This window comes from Lytechinus variegatus, chromosome 1 (assembly GCF_018143015.1).
Source record: "Lytechinus variegatus isolate NC3 chromosome 1, Lvar_3.0, whole genome shotgun sequence".
NCBI lineage: Eukaryota > Metazoa > Echinodermata > Echinoidea > Temnopleuroida > Toxopneustidae > Lytechinus > Lytechinus variegatus.
The window spans coordinates 31,668,404-31,690,499 of NC_054740.1; the positions used below are offsets into that span (position 1 = coordinate 31,668,404).

The following is a 22,096-nucleotide window of genomic DNA, read 5'->3' on the forward strand; positions in this document are numbered from 1 at the left end:
TGAATATCTCGGGATGTACGCAGCTCGCGCGCTATAGATCCCCGGTTTACGTTTATTATGGTTGGCGGCTGGCGTATTGCGCGCGCGTATGGCAAGCCGTTTTAACATTTATTCACATTTTTTTGGACATTTTCTGATATCAAGAATTAGATTTCTTCAATCTTGATATCAAGAATTCAATTCTTGATACAAAGAATTCACTTCTTGATATCAAGAAATGATTTCATGCATGTGGTTCACAAATTAGAATTCTCGATATCAAGAAATGAATTCTTGATATAAATAAACAAATTATTGATACCAAGAAATGAATTCATTCCTTGATATTAGGAATTCATTTCTTGATATAAAAAATTCATCTCTTAAAATCAAGAATTCATTTTTGATATCAAGAATCATTTCTTGATATCAAGAATTCATTTCTGATTTTAAACTGGTGTTACTGGTCCAATAATGACTTAACTTCAAGTCAGATCATTTGACGAATCATGGAAAATGAATCTTGCAATTCAGAGAAAGTTATTATCATTATCATTTATCATTGTTATCATTATTCTTCTTGTAATTATCATAATTATTGTTCTTATGATTATTATGATCATTGTTGTTATCATTCTTATTACTGTTATCATTGTTATTAATATTGTAGTTATTGTTATTAATATCATAATTATCAAATATTAACATTATCATTAAAATAATTATTTCCTTTAATTATGATTAAGATCAAAGCAAGAGATATTCCTCTGATATAGTCAACTGGTCTAAAGTAATTCATTGTTTGAAATTGAACTGGACAAGACCAGTAATTCTGATGATGCTGATCACGTGGTTTACCTCATTTCCGTATTTCCTGTTTTTAAAAGAAAAATCAGGATTTAGAATATATCCTTGCAATGGCACTCATTACTGTTTAAAAACTTTCTAAATAAGTGTGGGAACTAATTCACAATAAAAATGTGTATATCACATTTAAAATAACAGCAGAAAGATTAATTTACTAACCATCGTTTTCCATCACATTTCACTGACCATGGTATGTAACAAACCAAATGCATGTAATAAATTGATCCAGTAAGACCAGTACGAGGACCAGTTCGACCAGTTCGAAGACCGTCAGACCAGTAGAAAATACCAGTAAAGACCAGCTTAAATTGGATACCAGAATGAAGACCAGTGAGACCAGTAACAACCACCATTAACAATAAAATTCCAGTAATTCAAGACCAGTTTAATTTTACGGGATCAGTAAAATTCTATAACTGGACCAGTATGACCAGTTAGACCAGTAAACCGATGTTCCGATTTCCAGAGTTACCAGCCTTCTGGGTTTGTGTTCGCAATAGCAATGAATTCTTGCAATACATTAATGTCCGGCACCATAGAGGGAATTCATGCATTACATTTGCATTAAAAATCATAATCATTTATTGCAATACATAAACACTCAAATTAAATCAGAAATGAATTCTTGATATGAAATGAATTCTTGATATTAAGAATTGAATTCTTGATATAAATTATGATTTTATGTGGTTATTATTATTTATTTGGCCATAAAAACATAAAAAAATGTACAATGTATTATAGAATAATAATATAGCTTAATACAATTTGAAATTGAATAATTAAATATGAAAAGCAGAAATGAAAGCAAATAAGAAAATTAGAGTAAGATTAGAAAGTTGTTTTTCCATGGGCCAGGACTCGCAAAAGTAAACTTCAATACTATTGCCCAGAGGCATGCGAAATGGAAATGCTTGATGTCAAGTAATGAATTCTTGATATCAAGAAATCTATTATTCTTGATACCGTATCAGAAAATGTGAATAAATGTTAAAACGGCTTGCCATACGCGCGCTGCTGATTTTGCCAATGATATTAATTGCATCCACGATCCGAGAGTGTGTCACTGTTTAGTGTTTTTGAGCTGCAGCTGCTTTTAAAGAAACGTAATTTCTCATGTAATGCCGAGGAGGAGGAGTAGCCGAAGTAGTTCCGTTATGGAATACATCACAACGCCAAAGGTAAGGTACTCATTGGTTTGTTTATATTATTATAAGTCTAAGTTTGTGAAAAGTTTTGATGTGATGTTTGCCAGTTTTCGTCGATCGACCCGGTGATAACTAACTACACTGCGGTGTCGCCGGCCCCGTTGTTGTCGCATAGCCATAGGCCATAGCCATAGGCCATAGCCATACCGGTATGGCATGTATGGTAGTGCTAGTGGATCGTATTACCGAACACTTTTCATGAATTCAATCATATAAAAAAAATTATTCTCATAGAATTCACCAAACTTTAACCATAAATACACAATTACCTAGAAAATATAAATATGTTAAAAATTTGACGAAATCGTTTTTCCTTTTGACGATATTAGCTTCCAGTCGGACCCCTCTCCACATGTGAAATATTTTGGTCACTTGACATGCTTGAAAAAGGTATCGTATTACCGAACGTGTGTTTTCTATGGGAAAAGTTGAGAAAACAACAATATCACTGATGATCTATTTTGACCATATTTTATTATTTTTAGAATATTAAGACTTTGAAAATGTGTTTTTGACCATTTTCATCATCTTTCTATTCAAGCTACCTTGGAAGGATGTTGAAAAGAATTGAGCGTATGAAATGATTTTCTGACGCGTACGATGCGCGCGTTCGGTAATACAAGGCCGGTCGGTAATACAATCACTCAGACTCACTATACTAGGCCTAATTAGCCGCAGCATAATACGTTAGTTAGGCCTACAGGATTACAGGTTAACTTTACACTAGTTATTGCCAAATAACGATTACCGGAATAGATAGACCAAAAGCTTCGGTCTCTGTTATGTTGGTTGTGGCATTTTCATGATATTGGGAACCACCGTTCACTTCATACAGCAGCGCTTTATTCAGTCACATGCATGCATGCACGGTTCCCTATTGTCTTTCCACCTCCATTCACTTTGTACACAACTCAGTGCGCGTATACAAATCAAAGAGTGGTTCCCGAAACCACGATTTGGCCTCGGTTGTTCCACTGAACTCCATTGGCTCCACTCACCAAATACAATGAAATGAATGAATGAATTTATTATCCAATGCAATGATAATACCAATTTTACAACTTTACAGAAAATAATTTATGAATACATAGAGAAGCAAGGATAATAGGAACCAGAAAATAGCGTGGATGCTAGTCAAGTCTGGCCCCTTCTAGTCTAGATACATGTAGATAGAAACATGTTTTTAAGAATGAAAATCGTGAGTCTACTAATACATGCTAGCAATGACTACATAACAATTTAACAAAATTAGTTAACAGTATTTACATATGAAAGATATCTAGATGATAAAAACTATAGATGGTATCAAAATTCATTTTTCCAACAGATGTTCGACAATAGCTTTACGAAAACTTGATCTTGATGGTTTCTTTCTAATTTTGGTTGGTAGCTCATTCCAAGAAGTTGTGCCTACATAAGATAAACACTCCTTTCCCAAGCTTGTCCTAACCTTTGGTACATACAGGTTATCGTCTTCCTTTTGCCTTATATCTATGTTCAATCAGTGAACAATATTGCAGCAGTGAATGTGGCAAATTTGTATTAATTAGATCGTAGATAATCTATACAGTTGGTAAATGTCAAGTATCTTAAGAACCCTGAATAATGGTGCTGATCTTGTCATATATGTACTGAATGTTATCGCACGCACTGCCATTTTTTGAATTAATAATATAGAATCTAGATAACTTTTTCTAGCTCCACCCCAGACTTCAATACCATATGTGATGTGGGGCTGTATGAATGTCTTGTACAGCAGAATCAAAATACTTCGTGGTACGAAGTGTCTCAGTCTCATTCCCTGTGGATATAGAATACCAACCTTCTTGCGTATGGTCGCATTTCATAAGTTGGGTATGCAAAAAGGGTGGCGTATGAACAATTTTCCGCACGGTGCCATGGATAAATTGTTGCTACATCACAGCATCTTGACCAAATTTATTGAGTAATATCTCATTTTGAAGCTAGAACTATAGGCTAAATATATTACTATGAATTAAATCAATACAATATCAGGAACAAAAACTACAGCACATTAAGTTTGAAGTAACAGGGGTGGCGGAGCCGGTGGATGCGGAGCCGGTGGATGTGGTAAATGATAAAATATTAATTAAACCTAATTAACAACTTACTATAATATGTAATATGACTGTTATCCTCATATTTTTGGGCGTTTTAAAGCAGGGAACAACTAAATGTCATAAAAATTTGACAATTTTGAAAATATGCAGCAATGGAATACATGTGTATGTCAGCTCGGATCTGCAACCTAATCAATTAGTAAACCAGAGAGATTTGGTTAATTATCTAATTTGTAATCTTAATTTTTAGTACAAATGTTGTGTATCATTGCAACAAACATTTCTACCCATGATATTGTCATTTTGCCAAGCATATAAATACAGTGACAGGTATTTTTGGGGCAAAAATGTGAAATTAAATACTGTTAATTAATTAGTATAATTAATATGCATACAATAATAGATAATTATTTGATTTTTGGTACAGATTTAATCATTGATGTTTCAAGATTATAACTGCAAAATACTAGGGTGATCCAATGTTGTATTAACTTTTGAAACCATTTTATATGCAGCACGTCCAATTTGAGAAAAACACATTTCAAAATTCACATTTACATTGACGTCTATGTAATAATTAGTTGTTAATTAGTCATTTTAAGGAAAAATAAAGGTATTCGAGACTTAAAACTTTTTCATTATTTAGAGAATGGTAATAGCTATAACATATCAAAAAATACAATTTTTGACCATTTTTACCCTGTTCGCGAAATTGGACCACCTTATGACATGCGACCGTATGCATAATTTAATTTTTGCAATATGATTTTTCCATGTCAAATGTTTATCAATGTCTACTCCAATAAATGTTGTAACATCTACTTCATGCACCTCTGTGTCCATGAGATGAATTTTCTCTCTTACCTTAATTGCCTGTCTCTTCCCTCTAATTAGCATATAATTTGTCTTTGACAAATTTATAGTAACTCTATTGACATTACACCAATTCAGAACTTTCTTTAATTCTAGGGTCACTTCTCCCAGATCTATCTCAAATTTTCCAGCTTGAAATGTATGAAACAAATTGGAATCATCAGCAAACAATCTAAAAGTGAAATAGTTACTTGACCTTGGTAAATCATTAATATACAAAAGAAACAGAGTTGGTCCAAGAACAGACCCCTGAGGTACGCCGCAAGTTATTGGACTGTACTCAGAGAGTGCCCCATTATAAGTTACAAACTGAAATCTATCAGATAAGTAATCCATAAACCATTGAAGGGGCATACCTTCCAACCCATAGTGTTCTAATTTCTTGAACAAAATAGTATGATCTATCGTATCAAAAGCCTTTTTAAAATCAATGAAAATTCCAATTGTAACCATTCTATTGTCTATCGACTTGATAACATCATTAATCAGGTTAATTAAGGAAAGTTTTGTACTAAACTTTTTCCTAAAACCATACTGATGCTTATAGAATGTTTCATTCATTTCCAAGAAGACAAGTAATCTATCATTAACCATTCTTTCTAAAATCTTTGCAAATAATGGAAGGACAGATATTGGACGATAATTACCAGGGTTATCCCTTTCACCCTTTTTGTAGATAGGTGTGACTTTGGCCACTTTCATTGAATTTGGAACTCTTCCTGTATGAAGTGAGAGATTAAAAATATGAGACAATGGTCTAGCAATAAAATCTGCTGCATCCCTTATTAACCTAGCTGAGATATTGACAAATTATTCACCCTTGTCGGAACCTTAATAAGTTGTTGAAATTGCATACATTGTAAAGCTGAAATAAAATCATCTTCTGTATTTCCAGGGTTATTCATATTGATGTTAAAATCACCCATTAAAATGCACTTTGTTTTATCCACTTTTAAGGTTTCAAGTGCATCAAGTAAACTTTCCTGAAATTCTAATACATCTGTGTTTGGTTTTCTATAAAGTATGCCAATAAGATATGTTTGCTTTTCAAATGATGCTTCAATCCAAATGGATTCAGTATGTTTTACTTCAAAGCTAGGACTTAGTACTTTGTATGGTACAGATGAATGAATATATGCGCCAACACCTCCCCCTCTTTGAGGCGCTTTTCGACACTGAACTTCTAATGAATATCCTTGTAAACCTAACATCTGTGGAAAAGATACATTCCAAACTTCAGATAACCCAATCACATGAAATTTTGTTTGCAACGAACATTCATATAGTAATCGTAAACTATCAATATTTTTTTGTAAGGATCTTATGTTTACATGTGAAACATTTAAAGCATTTTCAGTAATCTTGTTTACCTTAACATCAAATGAACTTGGACATAAATTTGCAGAGATTATCTCTTTATCATCAGTTACATTACTATTAATCATTATTTATGAAAGTAACATGATGCAGTGCCTGCATGGTTCTAGAGATCAAAAAAGTCAAGCCAAAATGTGGAGGCCAAAATTGTCATATGCGACATCGTCCACTCCAATGTCAAAGAGGTCATCTGGTGACCGAAGAGTCTTGTAAGTGTCATCGTTCATTTTACATATAATGTTGCCATTCTTTGTGGACACACCCTTTACAGTGGTCGCCTTCTTCGCTGCCATGAGGATGGAGTACCTGACTGTTGTAAGGTCCTCGTTTATAAAGACACCTTTGCAGGCATCTTTCCCTTTCAATTTAAATCTGCTGTCATACAGTTCGTTTCTTTTTTTCATTGTTGTGAACCTCATGATGACTTGTCTTGGTTTGCCTTTGCTTTTGGTTGGGGATCCCAGGCGATGACAGGTAGAGATGTCGCTTTCTGAAATCTTAACACCTGCTTTATCTGCCACTTTGACGATCTTTCTTGTAAGGTCATCTACATTCTCATCATCAGACTCCTGGATTCCCATGAAACGGAGATTCTCTCGGCGAGTATACTGCTCAAGAGCATCCACTTTGAATTGAGATCGGAGGATGTGAGGATTCATTTCCTCCTTTGAGATGCAGGTATCCTTCACTGCTTTAATCACTGCTGGTATTGCTGCCTGGACAGCAGCTTGCACAGCTTTCATAGTGATTTGAGCTAGTTTTTCATGGTCCTGATCATCTTCAAAGTTCTCCATGACATCAGTCAAACTGATGAACACACCTTCCTCTTTTTTCCCTTCACTTTCATTCAATGCTGCAAATGTGTTTTTTCCAGCTTTACTGCTTCCACTGGCAGTCCCTTTTTCCGCACCTGCCTGATTTAGGAATCTCCCAGGTACTCCTTTGCTGCTTCTTTTATGACCCATGATGGTCTTCTGGGGTTAATAAACAGCAAGGTCAGTCACTTCACAAAGATCCTAAGTTAGTTTCACTTTCTCTTGTAGAGACACACTCACTGCACCACACAGAGCTGAATATATGGGACTGGCTGTATTATTTTTTCCAAACTGAAGGAATGAAACAGCAGCAAAAAACGCTTCTTGATCCAAATTGTGACAGGTTCATTTACCAGAGTGGGGTCCCAGTAATTAAGAACCAACAGTTACAAAGTCCCACTAACAGATAGATGACAAATTCACAAATTTAAAGAGAAATTCCAGTAGTTGCAGTAAACACTGGTTTCATGTAGGTACACTCTCATATCCTATGTATCCTAATACATAGACCGAAGTTAAACCTTCGCCAGGCATGCCAGGGCCAGGCTGCCAACTCTCCTCGGGGGGGGGGGGGGGGGGCAGTACAGGCGCACGCCCATAATTAAGCGAGTTTATCTCCAAATATCAGAGACTTTTGTAAAGAATTTGGGTATCCAATTTCAGAGACAGTCTCCAGACTCCAGTTTGGGAGACCAATTTCCTTTGATTACATTTGCTGCAAAAGGATTTGCTTGGCGGCAGATAAAAATGTGATGAGCAGATTCCTCAAGAAAAATTACCCCTTTTCACTGTCTACTTTTGTTTTGATAAGGATTTTTGTTGTCATCCACACACAAAACAAATGGGGTTCTGACCTCAAAAATATTGGGCAGAAAAAATTCTGCTTTGTTGGTGTTGTTTCTTTTGTTCTTTTGCAAGAGTTTGGAGAGTCTCCCATATTGGCATTGCACCTCTACGGGGGGGGGGGGGGGGGGGGGGGGCAACATACATTGACGAGTGGATACCATGTGTGATTAAAAAAAACGTGTAAAAAGGATGTCTTTTTCAAGATAGGGCACGTTACGTATGTAACGTGATAAGGGTGTCAAAAACACTAAAATAATGAAAAAAGGGTATCTATTTTTTTTGCTAGGAAAGCTCCGGGGGGGGGGGGTCACTCTCCACATGGCCTGCTGTGCACCCACATCCAGAAAATGGGTCCCATTTCAGGCACTCGGGCGGTGTCGACGTCTTTGGCAAAAAGGGTTGCATTTCAGCACCATTCGCTGGTAAATCGCCTACAGGGTAGCCTTTTTCTTTCTCTCTTCCTTTCTCTCTTCACGCCATTTCGGGTTGCTAATTTGGTTATGAAAATTACGCCATTTAGGGGTCCAAAGTTGGGCAAATTTGAGGAGACCCGGGAACAGACCTAATGTAAGCCATTAAACACCATGAAGGGCGATTTTAAGGGATACAAATAATCCTCGTGAAACATACGGGGTACAAAATAACGACGCAGGTATAGAGATCAGAAAATCATTTCGATATTCACTTTATTCAGCTTTTAACTCCAAAAGTCTTCAGACTTCACAAATACTGAGTTCACAGACTACATGTACAAGTTTGAAGAGCATGAAGAGTCAACTGCCAGGTTGCTTAGCATGGTACATGTTGTGTACTCAATACATATGATCAATGGTCCTGTTCAGGACACGCCCTAAGAACCAAACCAAAAATTGTTTCTATAGATTCATTAAGCACCTTGCCTGGTGCAGGCATACAATACAGGCTGACCTGTAACTTTCTATCATTCACTTCAGGCTCTATGCCCAAGAGTTATGCTTGCACCTGTTAGTATTTTACATAACTTTCTTTTATTCATTCAGGCTCTATGCAAGGCAAGAATTGAACTTTGCACCTGTAATTCATATCACTACACTCGCACACGCCGGTGCGGTCAGCGCAGCGCTTGATTTCCCCCGTACAGTCCTATTGGTCTCTTTATACACCTGGCTCTATACTAGGCAGCACACTGCACACGTTACCCACACGCCCGCAGGTATAACATCAATTTTGATGTTAACGCCACTTAGGGTATCAAATTAGGGGATTTCCCTGTTCACGCCACTTAGGGTGGCTTCTCTCATGGGTTACGTCATTTAGGGTTGCAAATTTACTTAATGTCATTACGCCATTTAGGGTGCATTTCTGAGGTTGTCGGACACGGGTGGGTAGCAGTCCATGTGGAGAGTGATCCCCCGGGGGAAAGCTAATGTACTTGTTTAAGGTCAAATTTGTGAGGGTGTAAAAAATTTATTTAGACTAAAAATGTTTTATAAACTTGTACTTTTGCCCCAAGAGTCAACACTACGTGTTTAGAGTACCGGTATATGATTCGTGCGAGATATGGGGCTGTACTAAACCCAATGATGTAGGTGAAGATAAAACCGACGACCGATGTCCGTGACATAACAATAAAAATATCGCTGTACTTGTTTAGGGGGTCAATTCAGGGAACTTGCCAAGAGTACCGTTTTATTTCCAATACTTGTAAGGGTAGGGTTTCACACGCCAATACTTAAGGGATGCATTTTTAGAAGCAGGAAAATGCTTATTTAGGGAGCTTTTCGAGACCCCATGGTTGCGCATGGTATCCACTCGTCAATGGAAGTGGCCCCCAGGCAACTCTCACGCAATTTGCCACTCACGCCAGTCAGGGCTCCACAATAACCCTTTTTTCCTACTGGTCCAACCTATTCATGTCGGACCAGTAGATACCCAGTTTTTCCATTTTTTACTGGTCCGAACCTAAAATCTACTGGTCCCCCAAAATAAATAAAACATTAAAAAAAGGCGCGAGTTTATTTTGCTGTCCTTTCTTGTTACCCCCCCCAAAAAAAATGAGGGCATGAATGAATGAATGAAAGACAAAAAGAAAGGAAGGAAGGAAAAAGAAAAGGTAAAGAAAGGCTAGATGTGAAGGAAGAGAGAAAAAAAGAAAGAACTTAAGAAAGAAAAAAGAAAAGGAAGGAAGGGGAGAACAAAAGAAATAAAGGAATGAAGAAAAGAAAGAAAGAAGGAAAGAAATTAACCAAGCAATAAAGAAAGAAAGAACAAAAGACAGAACATAATGAAGGAAAGAAAGAAGGAAAGAAGCAATAAAAAAAAGAAAGAAAGGGTAAAAGGAGAGATGGAAAGAAGGAAAAAAGAAAGAAAGACAGGGAAGAAAGAAAGAAAGAAAAAAAAAGAAGAAAGGAATGTAGGAAGGATTGAAAGAAAGAAACTAAGGAAGAAATAAAGAAAAGGTATAATGATAGAAGGAAACAAGAATAAAGGAAAGAAATAGAGAAGGAACGAAGCAAGCAATATAAAAAAAGCAAGTAAAGGTAAAGAATAGATGAAAGACAGAAAAAAAAGACCAAAAGACAAAGAAAGGAAGGAATGACAGATCGAAAGAAGAAAGAAAAGAAAGGAAGCAAGCAGTAACAAAACAGAAAGAAAAGGTAAAAGGATAGATGGAACAAAGGGAAAAGGAAAGAAAAAAACAAAGACAGAAAAAAAGAAAGAAAGGAAGGAATGAATGAAGGAAAGAGAGAAAGGGCTGAAAGAAGGAAGAAATAAAAAACAATAAAGGATGGTTGGAACCCATGGAAGGAAGAAAGAATGAAACAAAGAAAGTAAAGAATGAAGGAAAGAAAGTGTAAAAAGAAGGAAAGAAAGAAAGAAAAGATCGAAATGAATAAAGAAAGAAAGAAAGAAGAGATAAAGATAGGATGGATGGACTAAAAATTAAAGAAAGAACGAAATAAAAAAGAAAGAAAAATATTTAAAGGATAGAAAGAATGAAAGAACGAAAGAAGAAAATTAAAAAAGAAAGACAGTAACAAAAAATGAAGGAAAGAGAGGGAAGAAACACAGAAAGATTGAAAAGAAAGAAGGAATGAAAGAAAGTATTGAGGAAGAAAGCTGAAACTATCATAAATAAAATCAACAGTTTCTTTTTGGCTCAATTATACTAGCTTCGAAAGAAACCAAGTGTATCAACACAAACACAAATGCATATATGGGGCTATCATTGTATTCAGACAATATCACTCGAAACCCGATCTGTTTGAACTAAAACAGATGTGAAAATTTCTGCTTTTACTGCTTACAAATGACAGAGTAACCCCAATTTTTAGGAAATATAGACATTATAAGAGCTTTTCATGAGTGTGAAATATGTGAATTTTGACAGTTCTGTGAGAGATTTCTGCCAGAGGTTAGCCAAGCCTCGTTCGCGCAGCCAGTAGAAAATTTACCATGTGGGTTGTGCATACATGTGTGACCGGCTGGCTACATGTATACACTGTAAAAATTGTACATATGCGATTCATTCTGTGTGTGAATGACACAAAATCATGGGAGGAAAATGGTTTGTAATTTTGAGAGTCATGGAATATGTTTTATGTTTATGTTGGACCAGTAAATTTGACCATTTCTGGAAAAATTACTGGCCCAACAATGGTTTTTATTACAGGTCATGTCGGACCTATAAATCTTTCTATTTTTTGAAAAGTTACTGGCCTGACAATGATATTTTTTAATGGTCTTGTCGGACCAGTTAATCTTGCTATTTCTGAAAATATACTGGCCTAAGAGTAATTTTTACCTGTCGGGGATCGCCGGTAGTACGCTATGCCTATACGAACCTCATGCTTGTAGTAGTACACCAAATCGTGGATTTGCGTGTAAAATATTTTAGGTGCCTAGTCTTTCCCTTGTCGTGTCTTTGATATGAAAATAAATTGCGGGCCCTCTTTAGGTAAAAAAATTGATGTTGTCGATCGATAGGCCGCGCGGCGTCAAGAGCAAGATAAGATTAGGAACAGAGTGACCCTGAAAATAAAGAGAAAAAAACAGCTTTTTAGCCTATATCAGATATTCAATAACATTATAAAAATAACCCGGCCAGGCAAAAGTTTCAAAGTTTTTAACCACACAAGTGCAAAGCTAAACCATCGATGCAAATTGGTTTCGGTTTGCCGCGCAAAGACAAGATTTTGAGTTGCGATTGGCTATTAACTGTATCCCGTGTGTGAGAGCTGGTGACGCCGAAATTTTACTATGAAGCGGGGTTTTGTGCGAGGCAGATCAAGCGATTGAGTGTCAATGAAATGCCATTGGATATTAAGAAAGTTATTAGAATTTCAAGTTCTTTATTTTTTTTCCTTTTTTATTTTTCTTTTCTTTTCTTCTCCCCTCCCCTCCCACTTTTTGTGCTTGACCAATAACTCCATTTTCCACGTTACAGGTGGGTGTATTCTTCCTGCTTTTTTTACTCTTTCAACTTGACTTGGTCACTTCACTCCCCCTACATTTCAGCATTTTTAGGGCTAACAGGTTACATCACTGAAATAAACATTGCAATTAAAAAGATACAAACATATTCAACGTACATTGATACAAATTTTATTTTTGTGAAAAGACATTTTAGAACAAAAAAGATGCCAAAAAGCTTAACGTAATTGTGCAGATTTAATAGTCAGAGAGGGTACCCTTCAGAGCAAAGAATAGAAAATCTAACTTTTACATAGTCTGGTACAATTAAATTATGTCTCATTACATATGATTATATGTATATTTATTTAAAGTAGAGTTAGGAAAATGGTACAAAGGAGGATTTCTCAATTTTCTTGCTCGAATATATTGGCCTGAAACTTTAATAATCCCTGTGCATTAGGATGTGTGCATCCATTTTGATCTGTTTAGTTTGGCTACCTGATAACTTTTTGTCAGGCAATGCGGACAATCACCGCTGCAAGTGTCTTTAATGGCGTAAGCTGCGTTCCGAGTGTGCTTGAATCACTGTGCTGCTATTTGTCCATGCAACAGACCAATCAGAAGCCGCGTGTGGTGTGATCATCGGGCGGAGTGTGGACATCAGAGAAATCCCATCCTCATTGCCTGACAAAGACTAGCAGCTAGCAGTTGAAATGGTAATGATATTAGGCCTGGGAATGGGAAATTGGACAAATAATTCATGTATTGTATTCACTTTTTCCAGCAAATTTGATGATGGCTGGGTATAATAACTAATTTGGTTATTGTGTTGATACTTTTGACTTCTATTATATTGAATTCAATTCACAACTGCAGGAAAAAGAGAATATTTAGAGGGAGAGAGGAAAGCTATTTGGGAAAATATTACACAGTGGCTCTGGGTGATTTAGCTCCCCAAAATGCTCCGAGCCCTGGAAAATTCCCATTCATTGCAATGTTGAAGCTTATACTGTACATCGTATCTAATTTTGCAGATATTGGCAGTAAGTTATGAAAAGTAACCCCGAAAAGAAAGAAATTGCCTGAAAATTTACCCTGATACCATTCTCTCTTTTATTGAAATAATGGAACCTACAATGTACATGTACATGTAGAATGGTGAAACTGAAAACGAAAAATGTAAAGTCAATAAACCAGTGAACTAGCTCTACTATGTACCTAACCATACATTCATGCATTCTACATTATATTTTCTTCAGTATTAAAACACTTCATTTGCAGTTTCAATTACCAATTGAGCCCTATAAAATTATTCCTGATGTATGTACAGTACATGCTTTCAGTCTCATAACAATTTTTATTCAGTATTGAAGCTGACTGTAATTTTCAAGAAGGAAGAGGGTTCAGATTATGGGTTAGTTTTGAATGTTTGGCAAATTAACATTCTATTGTTTGTATAATGAAACTGATGAATTTAATTTTCAGTGGATTCTTTGAATCTGATATCGGCAGACTGCCTTTGGCCTTCAATTAATTAACAAATTTCACTTTTGATGGCACAAAAAAATTGTCCTTGTTTATGAAAGAATCCCGTTATGTACATGTAGAGAGCACAGAAGTAAAACAAGGCAAAAGGTTTCAAGGATCCATCGGAAAATTGTGATTAATTACCCATACTTTTGTTAGTAATTTACAGATTTATTTTTTAATGATTTTTATTTGGCATTAGAACAACCTTTACTAAAAGGAAGATGAATCAATATGGGGGTAATTTTTACTTTAATATTTTAAGATTCCCCAAAAACTAAACCCAGGTTTTTAAAAAGAAATCATTTGATGATGCAGTTTCATTGAAGGAAGAGGGAGGGGACCATGAATTGGAGTCTTAAAAGAATTGGCTACAATGGATCATTGGAATTATCTGCCATGCATACTGTAATGAAATGTGGGGTCTTGAGAACTGTATGTACATGTACATGGACATGTACATACTATGTACACTGTGTACACAGTGACACGGCTCGGGGGTTCGACACGCGAGCCATGCTCAACACGGCAATTTTATACTGTGTAAACGCGATCAGTGTGATCCGCGAGCCGTGTCGAACACGGCTTTTTTGATCCTCCAAAATCGTAGGTTTCAACCCGCGAGCCGAGTCAGACTCAGCAATTTTTTCGTGTGTAAACAGAAAGCCGTGTCGAACTCTCTTGACCAGGTCACTGCGCGCGCTTTCACTTTTGGCATTGTTGTTGTTCGCACGGACAAGATTCGATTCCGGCGGTGAATTTCCCGCGTTTAATTTGCGACGTCATAATTCTTCCGTTCGAGATCCGCGAGCCGTGTTGAACTCGCCTTTTTATATGTACGTATAAACGCGATCTCTGATCCCTTCTTCGCAGTGTTCAACCCGGCTCGCGGATTCAACACCCGAGCCGAGTCAATGTGTAAACACGGTAACTATGAACCACATTATGATTTATTTATGTAGTGTACCCATTTATAAATTTTCTTTGGCAGCAGTCGATTCCTCTCTTATATGCTGGATAATTACATGTAGAGTCCGGAGGGGCCACTTCCATTGACGAGTGGATACCATGCGCGACCATGGGGTCTCGAAAAGCACCCTAACCAGTATTTTCAAATATTCTGAAAATGCACCCCTTGACAAGTATTGGTGTGTGAAATCCTACCCTTAACAAGTATTGGAAACAAAACGATACTCTTCCCTGAATTGAACCCCTAAGCAAGTACATATGGACAGTGATATTTTAACTATGTCATGGATGTCGGTCGTTGGTTTATTACCTACATTGGGTTTATTACTGCCCCACCTCCCACACCTCGTTCTCTAAACACGTAGTGTTGACTGTTGGGGAAAAAGTACAGCTTTCCTAGCAAAATAGATACCCATTTTTCATTATTTTAGTGTTTTTGACACCCTTAATATTATGTTATGTACGTAATAATGGTGAAAAAAATCCTTTTTTACCTGTTTTTTTGGTCGCGCTTGGTATCCACTCGTCAATGTAAGTGCAATCGCCCCCCCCCAGGATTTTAAGGCTAATGCGTTATTAGGTACAAGAGTGATGAAAACAGGGCGCATCTACATGTATAGGTTGAATAGCTTTGTAAGAGTGAATCTGAGTATGTCTGGCTTGTGTCATCATATTGGATTGTCATGCCAGGTCGGGAAATCGCAAAACCCGTCCATTTGAGAAAACCCCCTCAAATCCAGAACCATCAGGTCCACATCCTTGTACCACCATGGTACCACTAATGGAGTGCCCCCCCCAAGGGGGGGGGGGGAATGGTAATTTGGCCAATGATGATATGGCCCAGCAGTCAATCAAAATCAAGGTATCCATGGTACATGTAGACTAGTTTCTACCCTAAATGGCAAAGTAGAAATTGCAATCCGGCGTACCGGCAAAATTATTTTTTCCTAACGACCACAATAAATTTTGTAAAGATTAAGTTCACACTCTTGCGTACTCTTATTCCGAAGCCGCAAGTCATGAATTTTCATATTGGGGTCCGGAACTGCGGTGGAAAATGCGCGGCCAGGCTACATGTATGTCCTCTCACTTAGTAGAGAGAACAGGGGCCCGTTGCAGAAAGAGTTGAAATCAATCGCAACTCTAAAAATCATGCGCAATTTGATTTTAGACCAATCAACAACGCGCATTTGGGACTTACGCGTGATTTTTAGAGTTGCAATTGATTGCAACTCTTTCTGCAACGGGCCCCAGGCATTGCAATACAAACTGTATTTGTTGGCAATTCACTTTTTCTTTTAAGGGCAACATTCATACTGAAATAAAAGAGTCTGTCAGTAGCTACTCATATATATTTGTTATTATAAGACCTACATGTAAATACATTCTTGTCATTTGATCGGTTGGTCGATATGGATCATTCAGCCCATTTTACAATGACGTCATCAACCGTGCAATTTTAGATCCATTCATCGTGCAATTTTGGATCCAAACGATTTTGTCCATTGCACGCGCGCACCCAGTCTACAGACGCTACAGACACCACTCGTGTTTGCAGCGCGCATGTTGTATGTACGCAATAATCAACAGACCGAGCTCGCACTGCATATTTTGCATCAAAATTCACAAAATTCATATAAAAAAGAATCTATTTTTAGGTGTCAAATAAACCAAATAATGAATGTTCTTTTCATTTGTGCAATAGTGCAATAGTCCATTCCACTCATAAACATTCATTATTTGTATACTAATTTTGGGGGCAGTTATTGAAGCACATTGTCACTTTTACAGTAGCACATTTCTGATATACATGTAGGCATGGAATATGGCAATGTCTTTCATTATAGGCTATGGCTATGTACATGCAGCAGTCTGGAGGAAAACATTGATGCATGTATATAAAATCTTGCCAACTCGGGTGTGTGTACAATTTTGGGCTTTTTATCTTGGAGCTGAAATGTCAGGTAGTAATAATAAAACACTAGATTGTGCTATCCACTGTTGTGGATTCAGAACAGAGTACTTTGCAAATTTCAGTAATTTTTTCCTCAGCTGAAATGTATATGCCTATATGGGCCTACCTGCAAAGGTACCGTATAATACTCATACTTCAGTTTTAACAATGGGTACCGAAAATCCAAACATTTCCCCTGTATATTTCCCACTATTTTCTGGGAAATACACAATCCACCCTATATCAAACCTGCATAACAATGTGCCCCTTACCTCAGCATACATGTACATCGCACACAGTGTTATTACCCAGTTTCTTGCACTCTCTCTCTCTCTCTCCTTTTCAGTCTCTCTATTTCTCTTGCACTCTCTCTCTTCTAGTGTGCATGTAACACTCATTGTGTTACCCCATGACACAAAAACAAATTAGAAATGGTGCATGCCGTTTGTGAGTCATCACATGGGAGACGACACAGGCTGTCCTGCAGACAGAACATACATGTACATGTATACACATTATAATAATTACAATGACTGAACGACATACATGTACATTCGTGGACATATTCGTAGGCATATTGACCACATCTCACAATGAATAAGGCTCCCCCACGCCCAATGAACCAGCATTTTAGAGATTGCATATTGCACTATACTGGAAATACATGTTTTTATACATGTAAACATTATTTTTGTTTAGATCCCATGTACCGGTACCCAAAGAAAGAGACTCTAAATCTAGCTACATTCTGCAGCTTATGCATAAACATGATTAAATGAAAAACAGTGGTATGATGGCGGTCCCCAAGTCTGCGCACCTAACGAAAATGAGTTAAGATTTAACATGAATTTCTTTTTATGTCACAAAATCTTTTAGTTAATAATGTTCCTTATATTATTATGAGTAAGTGTACCAAATATCTCATAAAAAATTGAAAGAAATATAGGTTTTTCTTGGAAAAAACCTCAGGCAGTCATTTTCAGATTGAACAAAAAAAATGGTACCCCATGTCTGCGTACCCATTCACTTTGCACACGATTCTGGTACTGTATTTTGATGAGAAAGGCTGCATTTAAGGCCGTCACATGAAATTCATTATTTTTCAACCATTTTGAGTCATATTGTTTAATGAATAGGCCTATCTGTCTATATGTTGATGTGTATAAAGTTTGTGTTGGTTGCGTATCTTCTTTTACTAGAATCGCGCAGATACGCGTGTGCGCAGACAAGGGGGACTGCGCAGACTTGGGGGAACTTGCAATACATGTAGACACATTTTGAATCGGTATATGCGTATTGTAAAATTACATCAGTGGAATATGAAAATATGTAAATTGTTGGTCCAGTACCACCAACATTATGGCTAATACTAGTGAGATCAAAGCTACAGTGTATAATGATTGCAAAGTTTGTTTATAACAAACAATTACGGGAAACAAACAGACAAACATTGCATCCTTGTATTAATAAAGGTACTTTCATGTATATTATGTTGTGTACAGAGTACAGTACACAAATTTATCACTTTTTGGAAAAATAATAAAACAAACTTTCTTCTTATATCCTCTTAAAATTTGTGCAGCAGATTTTACAGGTAACATCGTAAAGCAGTTTAACATTAAATATGGCCTAGCAGGGGTAGTATCTAGCCAGTGTTGAAATTACTTTATATTTTTAGGGAGCCATATTGAAAAATTTTAAGAGCCATTTTTAATTCTACAAGAGCTATTTTCTGTTTTCGAGAGCCATTATTTTTTCATGATTCAGCGCATGGTTTCGCATGGCAGTTTGTCCTGCTTGTTTACAAAATTAATTTATCATTTAACATTGTTTATTTAATTGCTATTTATTTTTCTTCATTGTTATTAATTGTTAAATGATTATTGAATGTATTGTTGTTTATTGTTTGTATCTTGTGTATTACATGTAAATTAACTGGATGTTCTACTTATACAATTTTGTCCATCAAATTGATTAGGTATTTGAATAGAATTTGTACTTGCATGTAGAGGAATCCTTTTCATAATTTTTAATTTCTCGTTTTCAAGTGAGTTTTCATCAAATTTTTATGAAAACTCACTTGAAAATTATTTCATAAAAATGCATTGAAACCTGACAGCAAACATTAACTTGAACATGTCAACTTATTTCAAAGCTAAGATACGCCAGCACAGCCACTGAGCACAGCACAGCTCATTGTCAATCATCACTGCAACACAGGCTGGTGCGAAACTTCATTAGTGCCAAAGCCACCAACACATGTATATTCTTTTGCCCTGACTGCTACCAAAATTTCCTGCTGAAAATCATAATTTTCGCCCTTCAAATTGTGGAATCTGTGCCATATTTCCAGAGCACTCGGTGGATTAGTTCAGATTTACATACATATGTAAGAAGTTGGGTTGCCTAAAAATAAGCTAATATGAAAAAATCTGGGATTTTGTTCCGAGTTCTTGATCTTATTTTCTCGCAAATTTGCCAGGCAGCGTTTTGAAAAATGGTATCCGGGGATATCAGAGTTTGAAACTGGATACGCATTTTTCTGAAGTGACATACCTATGATTCTAAAAATTCCACTCAGTTACACGTCAGAAAGCGACAATGCATGGAAGTAAAAACTGCAGCTGCGTTGGCCTTGCTGCTATGGAGTTTGGATGGGAGACTGGACGGGAGATATTTTCATGTTGGGAGTCAAACCATACTCAGCAGCTTTAGGCAGTTGCGAGAGTGATCCTAAAGCACACAAGAACGGAATCGCTTGTCGCTCCCGTTTATTTTCAACGCTGCATCTAGCCCATTTTATTTTCATTTTTCAACAAACATCTTTGACACATCAAACATGAGGTCAATGAAATTCAGATTGTTTTAGGTCTTGTGTGTCAACATATACTTGGCAACTGATTTTAGATTGCGATTATTTGTAATTTCTTTTATTACAACTGAATTCTTTTTTAATAAAAACATGTTAAATACCTGTATGAAATGTAATTTTTTTATATTCTTATTATTATCAGGAAAAATACCAAATAGCATGGAAAATTTCCCCATCTTATACCGCTTTCATAGTGAAGGCAAAGTGGAGTTACTCCGGAGTAGCTCCGGGTTGAGTTGATCCGCTTGTACTGCGGACCGACTTTAAACCCCCTTTCATATTGGCAAGCACCGCAGCGGTGTATCCGCAGTCGTTGCCATGGTTTCCAAGCGAGTTCGCGTCATACGTGTGGCGAGATCACAACGATAAGCGCATACCGCATTTCAGATGCGGAGTAAATCCGTTTGTAACCCTCTTCTCGAAGTGGGTTGAGTACTCCGCTTTGAATCTGGATCAAACTAATCTCAGAATTTTCATATTGCCCTCCAAAGTGGAGTAACTCCTCCTGGACTCCGGACTAACTCCACTTCGGCTCTCACTGTGAAAGGGGTATAAGATGGGGAAATTTTCCATGCTATTTGGTATTTTTCCTGTTAATAATAAGAATATAAAAAAATTACATTTCATACAGGTATTTAACATGTTTTTATTAAAAAAGATTTCAGTTGTAATGAAAGAAATTACAAATAATCGCAATCTAAAATCAGTTGCCAAGTATATGTTGACATTATTGGAGCAGAACACTGTCCCATTTTAATACTGAAATATTTATTTTTGCATACTTTTTAAACAAAAGTTAATTGTTAGTACCAACATGAAAACCTAACAGAGGCTTGTCAGACATTCCAACAACCACATAATCTGGATTCCAATTTTAAGTTTTCAGGAAAGATACATTTATTCGAATCTTTGTATGGTAAAAAGGTCTAATGGTAAAGAGTTTATAATAGAAAATGTGAAAGAGGGAGATGACATGGTCAGCTCTCATTCTTGACTTGTAGAAGTGTTTCGATGAAATTATGCAAAGCTTAAAAATGTGATTTTATTTTTCCATTTGAAGTGTATGGAATATCTATTTTTTGCTGTGATTAATTCAAATAATTTAATTTTCAAAGCATACAATTTTCAGCCTAGAGTAGCCCCCTCTGAGAGGATACTTTTCTGATTCTCCAATATGTTCATATTAATTAGTAAAAAAAAACCCAACACATTTCTGCATGTAACAAAATGCCTTATAAAATGTATTGAGAAAGATCTCTGTAAACATGGACTTGTGTAGTAGAAGCCTCGTTATAATTTATGATAGACCTTTATTTACCCAATTCCTTGCACTTGATGAAATTGTCCACTAATTCTCAACTTCAATCTCTCATAGATCGAGAACGTTCGTCTGTTGGATCGTTTCAATTCCCGCAAGCCATCCTCAGGCACACTGTATCTGACTGCTACACATCTGATATTTGTGGATCCCGCTGGCAAGAAAGAAACATGGGTAAGTTTGTACACAAGATTCTTTTATTGATTGTTTTGCCTCTTTGTGAAGCTGGAGAAATTTGATATACAGGTATACTTTGTTGAAAACCTTTGAATTTCCTGTAAGAAGGGGCTTTTCAAAATGCTGTACATCATCTTTTTCATTGTTGGTTGCTATCCTTAGAATCATTATCATCTTTACCATACCATCTTTACCACCACCAATATCACCATCACCCACATTATCGTCATCACTACCTCCACCACCACCACCAATACCAATATTATCATCATTAACATCATTATCACCACCAACAACAACATCACCACGACCATCATTATCACCACCATCACCACCAATATATTCATTACCAACATCATTATCATCACCATCATTGTTATCATGATTACTGGTGCATTGTAACATATAGGCAGCACTTCCAGCATTGAATGAAAACTGCACAAAACTACCGGTATACACCTTTGGACAAATTTGCAAAAAGTGACTGTAGCCATGTAAGAATTTTGGTTAACTGCTAATTCGTCTACTGCCAACTCATCCACTCACTGCATGGTCTACATGTAGTCTAATGCCATTCCGTCCATCAACATTTTGTCTAACCACCATTGGGTCCAATAACCATTTTTTCCAATCATCAATTTGTCTAATCACCAGTTTGTCTGTGACGATTTTGTCTCATAACCAGTTGTTCTAATATCCATTTTATTTTCATTATTTCGCCCAATTAACACTGTCCAATTAGACAAAATGTTATACGGACTACATGGCTATTGGACCAACTGGTTATTAGATGAAATGGTGAGTGGACGAAATGGCAATTAAACCATGTGGATAGAGG

The 22,096-nt window shown here is 36.6% G+C and overlaps 1 protein-coding gene across 2 annotated transcripts in view; it reads left to right on the top strand.

Annotated features, from left to right (window-relative positions):
• Positions 1-1,905: 1,905 nt before the first annotated feature.
• The window catches only part of LOC121411453 (myotubularin-related protein 8-like), a 46,645-nt gene continuing 26,454 nt past the window's right edge, over positions 1,906-22,096 (top strand). The window contains exons 1-2 of one of the 2 annotated variants that reach the window (XM_041604203.1): positions 1,906-2,027; positions 21,139-21,255. In XM_041604203.1, the coding sequence (XP_041460137.1) occupies positions 1,968-2,027; positions 21,139-21,255 (177 nt within the window). In that variant the 5' untranslated portion in view covers positions 1,906-1,967. Of the gene's footprint in view, positions 2,028-12,838; positions 13,158-21,138; positions 21,256-22,096 lie in introns of those variants that run through there. The other variant, XM_041604211.1, reaches the window with a different exon arrangement.